Source organism: Gorilla gorilla, chromosome 10 (assembly GCF_029281585.2).
Source record: "Gorilla gorilla gorilla isolate KB3781 chromosome 10, NHGRI_mGorGor1-v2.1_pri, whole genome shotgun sequence".
NCBI classification, from domain to species: domain Eukaryota; kingdom Metazoa; phylum Chordata; class Mammalia; order Primates; family Hominidae; genus Gorilla; species Gorilla gorilla.
This window is the reverse complement of record NC_073234.2, coordinates 132,872,385-132,888,022: the sequence shown is the minus strand read 5'-3', so window position 1 is coordinate 132,888,022 and position 15,638 is coordinate 132,872,385. Positions and strand designations below refer to the sequence as shown.

Sequence of the window (15,638 nt, the reverse complement as noted above, 5' to 3'; positions counted from 1 at the left end):
CATTTGGAATTTGACAAAACTTCATGTAGCTGTTTCTGTGTGATGAGGACCAAACAGGCGCTTGTTTCTTTTTCAGATTTTGCTCCACCCAAGAAAGATTAACCATAGTCTACAAAATTATCTGTAGTCCCTAAGATAAGGCAGTAAGTAGGCAGTAAATATATAAATATATTAATAGATACTTGAAGAGAGTCCCTCCAGTTGGAACCCAAGAAGCCCGGGAGGGCAAGACTGTGTAGAATCCCTTCTTCCCTCTGACTCCCCAGCAGCAGTTAAGTTCCTGGTTCACTGGCAGGGAACTCATACCCTTCCCAGTTTCCCAGTGTCCCAGGGGAACTGCAAGGACGCAATGTTGGGTGACTTCACTGTCAACCCAAGTATTTGCATCAAGACAAAAGGAGGCCCAGTAAGAGTTTTCTCTAACTTGCTTCTGGGCTGTTTTATAAAAAGCAGACATTCTTCCCTCCTGGTGGCATGTCCATACCTCTCTCTTTCTCCTCAACAGTGGCTTGTCCCTGAGGTGGAGGAAAGGGGTGCAGGACCTCTGATTTTCTTCCTTTAGACCCAGTTTTCTGAAGCCACAAAGAGAAGAGGAAGAAAAAGAAATGGAATGGAATGGAATGCCTCGGGCATCCCTTCCTTTAGCTCATTCATGGAGACCCAGTGTCAACCAGGAAGTTAGTTCAACCAAGTCAAGGGCAAGGTGGCTTCTGGTCCCCTTGTCCAGACAGCAGCCCCTCCCACCCCTGCCCCAGCCAGGTTGTCAACACAAACCCAGGGAGTGCCTTCAGCAACATCTCCCAACAAGAAATTCACATTTCCTGGCCACCCACAAGTAGCCATCAATGACTTCTTGTGCTTTTATCCTTTATTCTGCAATGAACCATCTCAAAACTTAGTGGCTTAAAAGAAGGTATTGTCATCCCTCATGGTTCTGTGGGTTGACTGGGCTCAGCTGTGCTCTTGTGCTCGGTTTGTCCTGTAGGTGCAATCAGATGGCGGGGGGGCGGGTGGTGAAGTTGGAGACATCTGAAGGCTTCCACATTCACACAGCTGGGCTGGGCTGGCTGAAACATCTTGGGGGCTGATGGGGTCTCTCTCATCTCCCTGCTTTTCCCTCTTCATGCAGCCTCTCTGCTTGACTACATTGGGCTTCCTCACACCATGGCAGTCTCAGGGTAATCAAACTTCTTATGTAGCAACTGGGCTCCACCAAAATAAGTGCGTTGCAAACTATGACAGGGAGGTGGAACTCTGGGGTGTCCCATGAATCCCAGGACCTTTCCCAGGTTGTAGATTTACCTCAATATTTATGAATACCACCAGTGTAGCTCTAGGGATCCACAGGGTCCCCTCAGGGGTTCAGGTCCATTTACTCCCTCTTGTTCATGAAAAGGCATCTTCAGTAACTGCCCCCATTGCAGCCTGGAGCCCCTAGTGCAGCTGCCAGAGGCCAGGAGACACCCCTTGAATAAGGGGCATCTATGGCCCTGATCAGCAACCTGGGGGCTAGATTATAGGAGTGGAGAGAGAAGGAAGCTGGCCAGGCTTTGGGCTTTGCAGGAAGCAGGGCCAGTATCTCTCAGGAGATAGGCCTGGAAGTTCCCTCATTCATTACTCACTCAGCCAGTCAGCAAATAATTAGGGAGTGCATGTATTAGTCAGCTTGGGCTGCTATAACACAATACCAGACTCAGGGTTTTAAACAACAGACATTTATTTTCTTATAGTTCTGGAGGCTGAAAGTCCAAAATCAAGGTACTGGCAAATTTAGTGTCTAGTGAGGGCTCTCTTCCCAGCTTGTAGATGGCCACCTTCTTACTGTGTCCTCATATGGCCTCTTCTCTGTGCATCAAAAGAGAGAGAGAGAGGTCTCTGATGTCTCTCCTCTTATAAGAACACCAGTCTTATTGGATTAGGGCCTCCAACTTACAATCTCATTTAACCTTAATCACCTCCCTATAGGCTTTATCACTAAATACAATCAAATTGGGGGTTAGGGGTTCAACATAAATTTGGGGGAGGCAAAATTCAGTCTATAATACCTTGAGATAGATTCCAGAAACTTGTGTTTAACACACACCTGGTTCCCTGATCCTTAGTTTCCTCACCTGAAAATGGGAGTAGGGGCAGGCACTAATAGCACCTATCTCATAAGGCTGTTTTGATGATTAAATGGGATAGAGATGTGGAAGGTTATTTTAGCATTTTGCTCCTTTTTTTTTTTTTTTTGAGACAAGATCTCTTGCTCTGTCACCCAGGCTGGATGGCTCACTGCAGCCTCAACCTCCGAGGCTCAAGCGATCCTCCTACCTCAGCCTCTCAAGGTCCCAGGCTTACAGGCGTGCGCCACCATGCCCAGCTGGGCTTTACTCTTTAATGGTTCTCTCCAGAAATTCTTGTAGAATTGGGTTGAGGTGCCTAGTCCCTGGGGTTTTAAAGACTTGTGTTCAAACAGATCTCAGCTCTGTCCGTTTGGACAGGTCACCTAAATGTTTTAAGCCTCCGTTTCCTTATCCTCATAAGCCCTCAGATTGTGGGCTTATGAGGTCTAAGTGGGATTGACAACCTGGCAAACAGTAGGCACTCAGCAGGAGTCACTTGCCTTCCTGCCCTCCCCTCAGTTAGAGCTTGGGGTATGGATAGCCCTTGGTGCCCAGCAGGGAGAGACCCCCCCGCCACCAAGCCCGAGGCAGGGATGGGGCAGCCCAGTGATGTGAGTGTGTTCTGCACATCCAGACAGACCCCAGCATCCAGCTGTTCTGCCGTCGTCGAGAAAAGGTATCGTTTTAGATGCCAGTGCTGTCATGCCAGCCTCCCAAAGCCTGTTATTAATCATAATAACCATAATGAAGATGATTTGGGTTTGTCATCAGTGGGCCCATCGCCATGGGAACGGGGCACCCCAGGGTGTTAGTGCCAGGCCTGTCTCCCGGCCCCCTACCACACCCGTGCCAGGCGTGGTCACCACTCTACCTCCTGCCCTGGCCCCAAAATGCCAGCTGCTGACCCCATGAGTCAGGAAGAGGTGGGAGGGGTGTTTGCAAAAAGATGGGAGCAGAGAAGCTTCCCTTTGGCAGGGGCACCCCAACCCACCCCACCCCCAGTGGCCCAGTCATTGCAGGAGAATGTTGGCTGGCCTATGCCAAAGACTTTCATGGAGGACATTCCTACTGTGGGCTCTAGTCTCCACTTCTGAGTCCTCGAGATAAACACACACACACACACACACACACATATATACATGTGTAATGATTATGTCCAGTAATTGCGTGTCTCTGGCAGCTGACACAGTCCTGTGCCACGCACTGTCTCATTTTAATCCTTGCAACAGCTCTGTGAAGTACAAATTAATGTGCCCATTTTATAGATGAGAAAATAGAAATTTGGGTCTGCTCAAGGTTCCATAGCTAGTAAGTAAGAGCCTTCAACCTCTGTGGGTGTTCCTGATTCTAGAAGCAAGAGCTGACTTAACTCTGCTGACTCAAGTGTTTGCTAGTGAGTTTGAGTAGTAGTTTCTAGCACAGCATGTGTTGTATCATGTCTTTTGTGTAGAATGCAGGAGCAAGTCATGTGCTATTAATCCTGAAACACTGAGATTTGGACCATTTCCTTATTTTGTATAAATTAGAACAGTGATTCTCAACCAGGGCCATTTTTCCCCTCCAGGGGACATTTGATGATGTCTGAAGACATTTTTAGTTGTCATGATTAGGGGGAGGGGGGTGCTAACGGCCTGTAATGAGTAGAGGCCAGGGATGCTGCTAAACATCCTACAATGCCCAGGACAGCCCCCGTGTCCCCCAACAACAAAGAACTGCCCAGACCCAAATGTCAATAGTGCCAAGGTTGAGAAATCCTAAATTAGAACAAATTTAATGGTGTCTGCCTGGCCACATTGCTTTCGGTTGCATGCATGCCAGTCTGCTCCTAGCCTGGGAGTGCAGGAGGTGGATGGGTGGCCCAGGGTGGGATACCTGTGGTAAGCCACCATCCAAATGCAATTAAGAGTTGTGATTGCCGCAGTTACCCAGCTTTGCTTCCTTTCCTACAGTCCCTGTTTTGGGTTCTACAAAAAGTCGAGTATATCCAAATGGATGCTACCTTCATGTGTAAGATGGAGGGGTTATGAAAGAGATCTTAAAGAATTGCATGTATGGGATACATCCAGCCTTACCCAGCTAGTGAATGTCACTGGAGCACTGGAACCCTGAGCCCCAAACTCTTGGAGCGTCATTCAGGGATCTTTCCTCCACCCAGTGTTTCTACAGGTGTGATCTGCAAGTTGATGTGAGGGAGGACATGAACAAACATTTTCTATCTTAATTTTAATGTGTATTAGAAAATCACTAGTCTCCATTTATGGCCACACTACAGAGTGACCTATTGAAATATATTTAAGTTAAAAATGCATTTCTTAATATATAATAGTCTAGAACAGTGTTGTCCAATTTGGTGGCCACTAGCCAGATGTGGCTATGTAAATTTAACTTTAATTAAAATGAAAAGTTCAGGGCTAGGAGCAGTGGCTTATGCCTATAATCTCAATACTTTGGGAGGCTGAGGTTGGAGGATCAATCCCTTGAGGCCAGGAGTTTGAGACCAGCCTGGGCAACATAGCAAGATCACATAGCAAGACCACATCTCTAAAAAAAAATAAAATAAAATTAGCAGGGTGCGGTTGCTCACGCCTGTAATCCCAGCTACTTCGTAGGCTGAAGATGGGAGGGTCACTTGAGGCCAGGAGTTCAAGGCTGCCATGAACTATGATCTCACCTCTGCACTTCAGCCTGGGTGATAGACAGACTGTCTCAGCAGACCTTGTCTCTAAAATTAAAAAAAAAAAAATTAAACGTTTAGTTCTTCAGTTGTAAGCCACATTTCAAGTGCTCAATAGTCATGGTGGTTAGTGGCTGCCACATTGGACCATATAGAGGATATTTCTGGCATAATGGAAAGTTCTATCGCATAATGCTGCTCTTGAAGGTATTTAGATATGGCAAAAATCATGATTATGGGATATGAATGAGTGCGTTTGAGGGAGCAGCATGTCACAACTTCTACATCTCAGAAACCCTCTCTGGAAGAATCTAGCTAGCCCCAGGTCCCCACAGAGACCTTCATGCTGGAGGCTGTCATCCTGAATGACCTCACTTTTGAGGATGATTCGAGATATGCACCCCCTCTCCCGCCGACTGCTCCCTTCCCCTGTGTTAATGAGCCAGTTCCTAGGAGTCTTGAGTCAGTGAAGATCTCAGAGGGGGTCTGCTTAGATTTCAGACCCACATGGAAAGCTCTGTCTTGCTAATGACTTTCAGTGAAAGAAGGGAGCCAGCCTCCTTCCACATCTAAGAATTTACCTAAGGAATAAATTAATATGGATGAAGGGAGATATTCCCTGTATCTACCCAAAGATGTTCGTGGCAGCATTGTTCATAATGGCGGAAGAGGGAACCACCCACCCAAGGCCCATCAGCAAGGAGTTGGTTGTATACACTTTGATACATAGGATGGGATGATGTGTTCCAATTACACTGGTGTTCTTTAGGGTTCTAGAACACCTTGAATGGGGCCCTTGTTGGAACTTTGTCCTACCTTCCCCTTCTGTCTAGATATTCTCCTTGTTCGCATAACTGGATCCTTTATGTCATGTAGATCTTAGCTCACAGTTTACCTGCAGTAAGATCCATCTTATCTTTGATGCATCCTCTATTTTAATTATTTGTAGGATGCTTATCACAATCTTTAGTTTTTCCTATTTATTGAACTCATTTGTTGTCTTCTTTCCCTACTAAAGTGCAAGCTCCAGGAGGGAAGGGACCTTGTTGGTCTTGTTCTGTGCCAAGCACAGAACCTAGGCATCGTAGGTGATGGAAAAACACAGTAGATTATCATTATTTGTGGATTCACTGAAATGTATTTGTAATCCCCCAAATCAACACTCACAGCACTTTCACAGTTATTCAGGGACATGCAGAGTGGGGAAAAGTTTGAGTTACCCAATGCACATGTTTCCAGCTTAGGTCAAACAGGAGGATGTTCTGCCTCATTGTTTCAGCCTCATGCAGAGAAGCCTTGAGGATGGAGGTTGAGACAGAGTGGGCAGTGCAGAGTAGCATAAGAAGCTCTAGCTCTGGGGCCAGTTGGATGAGATTTGAATCCCAATTCTGGCACCTGTTAGTAGGGCTGCCTCAGACAAGTCACTTAACACTTCTGAGCCCCATAGTCTATTATGTAAAATAAAACAGAATCTGTCAGATAAGTTGTTTTTAGGGGTTAAAATTATAAACTATGTGAGGGGTGTGTGCATGTGTACACATTTCCCCAGGAGCAATGATTCAGTATTCTGCTAATTCCGTGTTCCAGTGACTTTATAGAATGTAACTGCCATGAATAACAAGAATCCACACTGTCATTGAGTGAAGATGGGCAAGAAGGTGGGTGCCTCAGAGGCAATGGAATTCGATGATGGTTTGGGTCCTGAGTGTTTCTCTAGAGCAGCCTTCCCTGCACCTACTACTGGGTCTCGGCCTCCAGTAGGTGGTCAGGCAGTGCTCAATGTGGGAAGCAAGAAGGGCAGCAGAGATGGTTCCAGGGATGTAGGGTCAGTGCCAGGGGGACTGGTCCGCCCTGGGCTATGAAACAGAGCTCATCCTGTGCTTTGCTTCTCCAGGCGGGAGGACAAACTGCGCATCCAGAATGGCTGGCTATGCCACCTGGCACCAGAGATCATCCGCCAGCTGTCCCCCGACACAGAGGAGGATAAGCTCCCCTTCTCCAAGCACTCTGACGTCTTTGCCCTTGGGTAAGTGGGCCCTGCCCTGGCCATTGAGAGCCACAGCCTGGGCAGAGGGGCACTTCTCAAGTCTTTCAGTGCTTTTGGAAGGGCCAGGGTGTACCTGTCTACAGGGCCAAGGTGGCTGGATTTTTGGGTGAGAATGGAGGAACCTGAGTAGGGTATACTAGAAAGAATGACCCTAACAAACTTGTGTGTCTGGTTTCTAATGGATTATGTGGCCTTAACAAGTTACCCAACTCATTTACTTATTCAATAGCTATTTGTTGGCTGCCCACTATGTGCTAGGATTGTAGCAGATGCAGGGGATACAAGATTCAGTGTTGTCTTCATTACTACTACATAACAAATTACCCCAAAACTTAGCCACTGAAAACATTTCTTATCTCAAGTTTCTGTGGTCAGGAATTTGAGAGTGGCTTAGCTGACTGGTTCTGAGTGGGCTTTTATGAGGTTGCAGTCAAGATATTGGCTAGGGCTGCAGTCTCATCTGAAGGCTCAGCAGGCTGGGGATCCACTTCCATGGTGGCCCAGTCACACAGCTGTTGGAAGGAGGCCTCAGTTCCTCAACCCTTGGGCCTGCGTATAGGTTACTTGAATGACTTCACAACATGGTGGCTACAAGCCTCATTGTCATTTATGATCTAGTCTCAGAAATTTACATATCATTGCTTCTACCATATGCTGTTTGTTAAAAGCAAGTTGCTAAATCCAGTCCACACCTAAGGAGAGGAGAATTAAGCTCTATCTTATACATAATGGAATATCAAAGAATATACTGGGCATATTTAAAACCACCAGAGGCCCCTACTCTCTCTTTCTAGTGGAAGGCAGATAAGGAAACATCCAACTTTAGCAAAGTATGATAAATGCTATTCTGAGAATAAACACAGGACTGTGGGAATAAAAGAGGAACCAAATCCAATCTGGGAGATCAGGGAGGGCTTCCAGGAGATGATAATCCTGAGCCTAAGTTAAAGGTTGAGTACAAGGGCAGGGTGAGGTGTTCCAGATCAAAAGACTGTGCAAAAAGTTTCAAAAAGAAAAGAGAACACATTGCCCACATGGAATAATATATAGAAGGGTTGGGGGAGGAAAGGGAGCTGATGGATGAAGAGTCAGGAAAAAAATTAGGCTGGGGGTGGTGAGATAAGAGACTAGAGAGGGAAGCACAGTCAATCCTGCAAGGACTTAAAGGTTGAGTTAAGGAGTTTTCATTTCATCTTCAGTGCACTAAGGAGCCATTGATGGTTATTAAGCTCTGGGGGAAGGGGGAGTGACATAATCCTAATTTGAGTTTTAGATCAATCAGATCACTCTGGCTGCTGAGTAGAGAATGGAATGAAGAAGGAGAGGATGGGGGCCGGGTGTCCAATACACAGGGAAATGCTGGCAACCTTCACTGAATCAGAGCCTGTGGGTATGAAAGCTGAGAATGGACATCAGAAGCACACATAGGAGGTGGAAGCAATAGAGCTTGATGATGGATTGAATTTGGGTGGTGCCTAGATAGCTGCCTTAAGCAAGCAGGTGGAGAGTGGCATCATTCACTAAGGTGGAGACCATGGAGGTGCAGCAGGGTTGGGGCATGCCAGGGAGGAAAAGAGGTCAGGTTTAGACACAGTGAGTTTGAGCTATCGTGGAGATGACAAATGAAACCACCAAAACACAGCTGCCTCTACACGACTAGTATAGAAAAGAGGAGTTTAGGACTTGTCAGAAAATAGGTAACTGCAGCCACAGACAGAATGAGATGTCTTTGGAAGTACAGAAGGAGAAGAAGGGCCTAGGACACAGCGCCAGGATGCAGGGCAGAGTGCCCTGAGAAAATATAGCCAGAAAGGCTTCTAGGCTCCCATGGCCATGCAAATCCTTGCCTAACCTTGTCCACATGTGGTTGCAAGGGCTGGGGGAGATAACACTGGGGAAGCTGTTTGGGAAAGTTGCAGGCCTGCAGATGAGTGCAATTAGACTTAGCACCACCGAGAGATGTTACAGAGACAGTCTTCCTTGGAAAAGGGCCCCCACCGCATCCTCACTGAAAAACCCTGAGGAGATATTTCTGGAAGATCAGAATTCTCAACATCTGTTGCTTGGGCCCCTTTAGAGGATGTCAGTTGGCCTGATTATTTTATGCCCAAATCTTTATCTAGTTAGATATTGTTATCTGAAACCAAATTGCAATAATTAAGTTGGTATAGTTTAGTGTAAATTTAGCAAAAGAAAAAAAAATGTGATTAACAAAATGTACCAGAATAATTGGTTTTCTGCTGGAGTTTTCATCTTCAGCAAATCTTTTTTCCTTAAAGTGAGTTTCTCTTGAAAGTTGGGTTTAAAAGGAAGTTTTAATGAGGCTTTTATTTCTGACACTGCTGAATTCCGAAGGACCCGGCGCTCTGGTTTCCTGCCAATTAGGTGCATCCTGTTGCTTGGGAACCTCGTGCTCAGAAATGACTTAGAACAAAAATGAACTTTTTAAAGAGGATTGAGCACTGCGTTAAGCCTTTTGTGTGCATTGTCTCACAATTTTTACAAGCACCCTTGGAAGCAGATAGCATGTTGCTCCCAATTGACAGGTGAGAATACTGAGGCTTCAGATGGCTCAGTGACATGCCTTACAGTGATGAATGATGGTGCTGAGATTCACCTGGAATATCCTGTACTCTAGAGTTGGAGCTTTTAACCATAGAGTCCCAATGGGTTTGGGATTTATTTTGCCACTCAAAGCCCTATTTCTCTCAACTGTAAATCAAGGATAATAAATCCATTGAGGTGTTCTAAGAATTGAGTGAGAAAACATTTGTAAGGTACCCAGCACAGGGAATAACTCAAAACACCCTTCCCCGTTTCACATGAGTGGTGGATGAGTCTGTTTATGCCTCCTTCACCAGACTCCAATCACCAACCACAAGCTCGCACCTCCCAAATTGTGCACTTTCTTGATTACAAAGGACTCTTAAATAGGATGGAGTCTAAGCTTCCTAGGATAGCACGTTGGCCAGTGGCACCATCTTGGAGTTAGATGGACTAAGTTCAGCTTCTGGCTGCCCTTCTTGTTTGCTGTGTTATCTTGGGAAAGACACACAACCTTTCTGGGCATCAGTTTCCTCATCTATGAAAGGCGGATAATATTAATAATAATGCCTCCTGTTTTAAAATGTAGGTTTTGTTATTATTCAGGCAGCATGAGGCCAACAGTCGCCTTTGAAAAGATGGTTTGTTACTCACAGTTCCCAGAGGGGGCGTGCCACACCATGCAGTGTCCACAGGGGGCAGCACCAGGGTCGGTCTGGAGGCAGAGGAAATGTGAGGAAAACTTGGGAAGACCCTTTATTGTGCTCTTGGGAAGGAACAGGGGAGGCAGGGTAAGAAGACTTAGGATTGGCTCGTTTGAATGATTTCAGCAGGCTGTGGCCTACAGGGGCTGGGGAATATTGGCCTGGAACTTGAAAGCCCAATTAAGGAGGTAGTTGGCAGTATGAGTGTGAGTTCTGGATTATCTGATTAGCCTGTGAAAGCTGTGCTCACAGGTGAGTGCTTTACTATTTCCAGGAATTGGCTGTTCCTGGAAGGGGCAGACCCTCCAGGGTCAGCAGAGCCCCAAGTAGTCAAAGCATCAGAATAAAAAGACATGATGAATAGACCTCCCTCCGCAAAAAAACTTAGAATAGTGCCTAGTGCAGAGTAAAACCTCAATAAGCATTATTATTTCTTATGATAACTATAATCTTTTAGCACCTTCTCTTGAGAGCTTTCTGATCATCTAACTTGACATCCCAACACCTGAGCATCACCACCCCTTCCCCAGCCCAGAGGTATAAGGTTGTCAGGTAGAAGGAAGATGTAACTACGAAGTGAAACCCTAGCAATAGTTGATTTGACACAGTGCTCTGATTAGTAAAAAGGATAGCAGAGTGCTTTGTGTTCTTTAAAGCAAACTTACATGAAATCTTAGAGTGGAGGAAAGATCACTTTCTAGGATTGTTTCAGATATTTCCTAAGTTGGGGAATCTTGTGCTCAAAGCACTGAGATCTGTCCCCATGATACAGCTCAGTGACACCCTAGCATCCTGTTTCATCCAGTGTGGTCCTCACTGCTATTCACACTTCACAGCATCATTTATGCACCACCTGGCCCATCACCCCATTCATGGCACATGCTACTCACTAGAGCAATCCTCTCTCCATTAATTACAATGTCATGATTTATGAAACAGAAAATAATGTGGTAAATCCCTCTAGAATAATCCTAGCATGGAGTTGTTTTGGCATTCGGAGTCCCAGATAAACATCCTTCCACTGCAATGTTGTCATTATTCTCATTTATCAGGTAAGAAAACCTGCATTTGGAGAAGTGAAGTGACATACCCAGGAAACCTACCCTATTATACTACTAGTATAAATAGAATCAGGACTTGAACCCAAGTCACTCTCAAACCTCTTTTTTTCTTTCCACCACTCCGCAGGGTGGTTTATACTTAGAAAAAAAGAGAACAAGTATAAAAGAAAAAAAATCCTAACCTGTCACCCAGAGTTAGTTATTGTTAACATTTTGCCATGCTTTACTTTATTCTCTTGTTCATACATATATAATGGTTTTTTAAAAAGCAATATCAAACCCTACATACAGTCTCATATCCTGCTTTTTTTTACCTAAGGTTATATATTGAGCATTTTTTATGTCAGCAAAATTTATTTGAAATGTTTTAATAATAATACAGCATTTCATTTTATTTTATGGATTTACCATAATGCATATAACCAATTCCTCTTATTGGACAATTGTGTTATTTTTACTTTTTTTCAATATTATATATAATGCTTTAGAGAATATCCTTATAAATAAATTTTTGTATCCCTCATTTATTTGCAATGATTTCCTAGAATCATTGCAAGAAGAATCAGGGACAGAGATCCTAACCACATTATATTTAACTATTCATTAGAAGATATCCTGGGATAAACATGACTTCTAAGACATTAAGAAAGCTTTAGGTATGTTGCACATGGCAAAATACCAACCCCATGAGGAAGAAACTGGGGAGAAGAATGGGTGCCAGGAGACTGGCTGGGCGGGTGTGTGCTAATAATGGAGGTACAAGGTTGCAAGTGACACACCACACCAACACCCCTTTAACAACGTCTGCCAACAGCACAATCTGGTATGAACTCCACGCCAGGGAATGGCCTTTCAAGACCCAACCAGCAGAGGCAATAATCTGGCAAATGGGCACAGGCATGAAACCCAACCTCAGCCAGATTGGCATGGGAAAAGAAATCTCGGTAAGTCCCAAGATAGGGCCAGACTTGGGGGATGAGGGGAGACACAGACACAGTCATGGGCCTTCTTTTTACTATGTGTTAAGGTTACAAATGCTTTCCCATAGGGTGACCAAAAAAATATGCGTTGCAACCTTGTCAGATGGCAGTTTGAAGCTTAAAAGGCAAGGCTGCTGCACTGTGCCTGCAATTTCAGGTACCTGCCACCAGGGGCACAGTAACACGTGGTCAGGTTTTTCCTAACTGTGGGTTGCTGAGTTAGGTAGAACCAATATATCTCTCTTTTTCTGGTATTTTTAAAACATATGAATTAAAACATCACAAATATTAATGGTTCCAATTTTATTTGCATCTACATAATAATTTTAAGGCATTATCTAACTCAGAACAAGACATACAGAAACAGAGAAGCCTGGGTATATATTAATATTAACAATCTTCCTCTAAAACACAGCAGGAGGAATCCTCTCTTTTGATCAGAAGACACATAAGTCAGAGAAGGAGTAATTATGTGGTATGTTTCTAAAGATTACCTGCACCTAGGTGATGAAGAGATTACTAAAAGTAACTTTTCTCCTCTGACTTTGAAGGGCTCTTATAGTATTGAGATATGGATGGAGACCCCAGGATTCCCTTTTATCCCTTCTCTTGAGAGAAATGTCAAGAAACTGTTTGGGAAGTATTGTTGATTTCAGTGTATCCTAGACCTTCTAGAATAGAGCTTACCTGGTTGTTATTTGGGCTCAGAAAGTACATGGGAAGAAGGATGGATGGATGGTAAATGGATGGATGGATGGTAAATGGATGGATGGATGGATGGATGGATAATGAGGGATGAAGAATTAATGAGATAATTGACATAGATGGGTGGATGTATAGATGCATGCATGATGGGTGGATGAGTGGATGATATATGGGTGGATGGATGGATGAAGGATGGAAGAGTGAATTGATATGGATGGGTAGATGTGTAGACACATGCTGGATGGATGGATGGATGGATGGATGGATGGATGGATAATGAAAGATGAAGAATGAATGAGTGAATTGACATAGATGGGTGGATATATAGATGCACGCATGATGGGTGGATGAGTGGATGAATGGATGGATGGATCATATATGGGTGGATGGATGGATGAAGGATGGAAGAGTGAATTGACTGGATGGGTAGATGTGTAGATACATACCGGATGGATGGATGGATGGATGGATGGATGGATGGATGGATGATGGAGGAATATGGAAACGGGGCAGATGAGTGGACAAATTGGCAGACCAAATGTGATGCCAAAGAGTAATCAAGAAATCACCATTTATGTGTAATCACCACACATTGGTTTCATTTAGGACATTCTTCTCTTCTGCTGGGCCTTTGAACAAGAAGAGAGACCTACCTTCACCAAGCTCATGGACATGCTGGAGAAACTGCCAAAGCGAAACCGTCGCCTGTCTCACCCTGGACATTTCTGGAAGTCTGCAGAGTAGGTTTTCTCCCTTAGCGTCTCTCCCCACTGCCTTGTCCTCTGCCCTTTGTCACCTTTTTGATCCCCTCTGCATCTTTTTTACTCCTCCCCCAACAAGCTCCTATCCATGTGCCCACCCTTCGGCAACCACTCTTCCCTACTAGGTTTCTGTTCAATGGAGTCTGTTTTGGGGTTTGGGTGCTGGAGTCTGTCCTGTGGGTCTTGGGTCCTGCAGCTACCCTGGGTTTCTCATTGCTTATCTCTTCCTGATGAAGATTGATGCCCCGATGCATCTGAGCATCATGCAGTGAGGTGACGTCTGAACCTGCCAAGCCCCCCATATGTCAGGTATTCAGAGTACCCCTCCACGAGGCCCAGCTTTCTGGAACTCTTCCTTCTGAGCCAGCAGCCTGCCCCTGTCATGGCAGATCTCAGCTTCCAGCATTCTCTATTGCATGAATGCCAGAGCAGGAAAGGCTCTGAGCTTCTCACCAGAAGTATCTCTGGTTTCCTCATTAGAGGCTCCAGACCATGCTCCTCCCCTTGTTTCTGGCTGGAGATCAGTAGCTCTATCTGAGATAATGAGTGTGGCATCTCTTTCTGGGACCTCCCTCGCCAGCCCCAGCTTCCATGACTGAGCTCTCTAGAAGCTAAAAGGGAGACAGGCCCAGATGAGGCTGCTGAGGGCTCCGCATGGCTCTGCCAGTTGCTCCCAGGTATTCATGGTTGGCACACTCACACAGACACTCTCAGGTACTCACACTCATGCAGACACAGGAGCAGTACTTAAAAACATACCTCTATACAAATTCATTCACACACAGCTGCACTCAGATCTATACTCACACACATCCATATACAAAAACATTCCATGAACGCACATCTCTACACGGAAGCCTGCATACATAGCCAGACTCAGACACGTACACACACAGGTACACAATCGCATTACATGGTACATGAAGACATGTGTATATACACACTTGCACTGCCATGGCTTACCCTCTAAAGACAAGCAGTACCCACAGATACAGATACTCCCACCTGTGTGCGTGGTGTACCATAGCCATTGTCAGAGTCTTCCCATGAAGTTCCCCAAGGCGGCGTCCTGAAGAGCAGATGTCCCCAGGGGCTGTGGACATTAGGAGGCTCTTTTTTACTCCCTTCCCCTGCCATTTGAGCTTGCTGAACCTGAAGGATGGAATCTCTTCTTTCCCCAGGGGCTTATCCTTCCCCAGACCATTGGAAGGAGCATAAACTTTACAGACAGACATAGATTGAAATTGCCACTCCACTACGTAATAGCTGTGTGGCCTGGGGCACATCACTTGGCCTCTCTGAGCTACAGTTTCATGCTCTGAAAGGTGAGGGCAGTGAAACTGCTCTAGCAGAAATGCTGTGCAAGTCCCATGTGGCCACGTGTAGAGCACCTGGTTAGCAGGTGCCTCTCAACATAGCAGGTACTCACTGTAGCTCAGCTGCTGTCATCTGCCAAGAGGGAGACCGAGCCCTATTGTGGCAGCCTGGCAGGATTTACAATGGATTGGACATGAAAACAGACAGAAGGAAGCTTTAACAAGCAAAAACTCTGCCCAGCTAAAGGAGTGCTGGCAAGTTAGAGAATTAGTGTTGGAGCTCCGGGCAGGACCCAGCAGTTCAACTGAAGAGAGGGACTTAAAGCTTACTGGTTGGAGGGAAAGGCAGGAGGCTTCTCTTTCTATATTTTATTGTGGAGTTGGGCTGGAAAAAAAAAAAACAAAAAAAACACAGGACCAGAAACCCTGTGGTCTAGCAGAATAGGATGCTGGGTTCAGTGGAATTTTCCATTCATTCCCTCTTCCATTCATTCATTTTTTTTTTTTATTCAGCCTATGTGTACTGAACATCTTTTATGTGCTAGACACTGTTCTAAGAGTGAGAATACAGCAGTCAACAAAATAAATGAGTTCCTTTTGCTGCAGTGGACATCAAAGTCTGCTCATAGCAGGAGGCTGCAGTGTGGATCCCAGTCCCACCCCCTCTTCCTGCCTCTCTAGCTGTTACGGAGCTTTATCCCAGCCCCATACACTAGATGACCATTCCTAGCCCACGCCCAA

General features: G+C 45.3%; 1 protein-coding gene across 3 annotated transcripts in view; it reads left to right on the top strand.

The window, feature by feature from the left end:
- The window catches only part of KSR2 (kinase suppressor of ras 2), a 517,020-nt gene that overhangs the window by 486,842 nt on the left and 14,540 nt on the right, over positions 1-15,638 (top strand). For 2 of the 3 annotated variants that reach the window (XM_055358128.2, XM_019039457.4), the window contains exons 17-19: positions 6,674-6,805; positions 11,950-12,079; positions 13,427-13,560. In XM_055358128.2, the coding sequence (XP_055214103.1) occupies positions 6,674-6,805; positions 11,950-12,079; positions 13,427-13,560 (396 nt within the window). Of the gene's footprint in view, positions 1-6,673; positions 6,806-11,949; positions 12,080-13,426; positions 13,565-15,638 lie in introns of those variants that run through there. The other variant, XM_055358127.1, reaches the window with a different exon arrangement.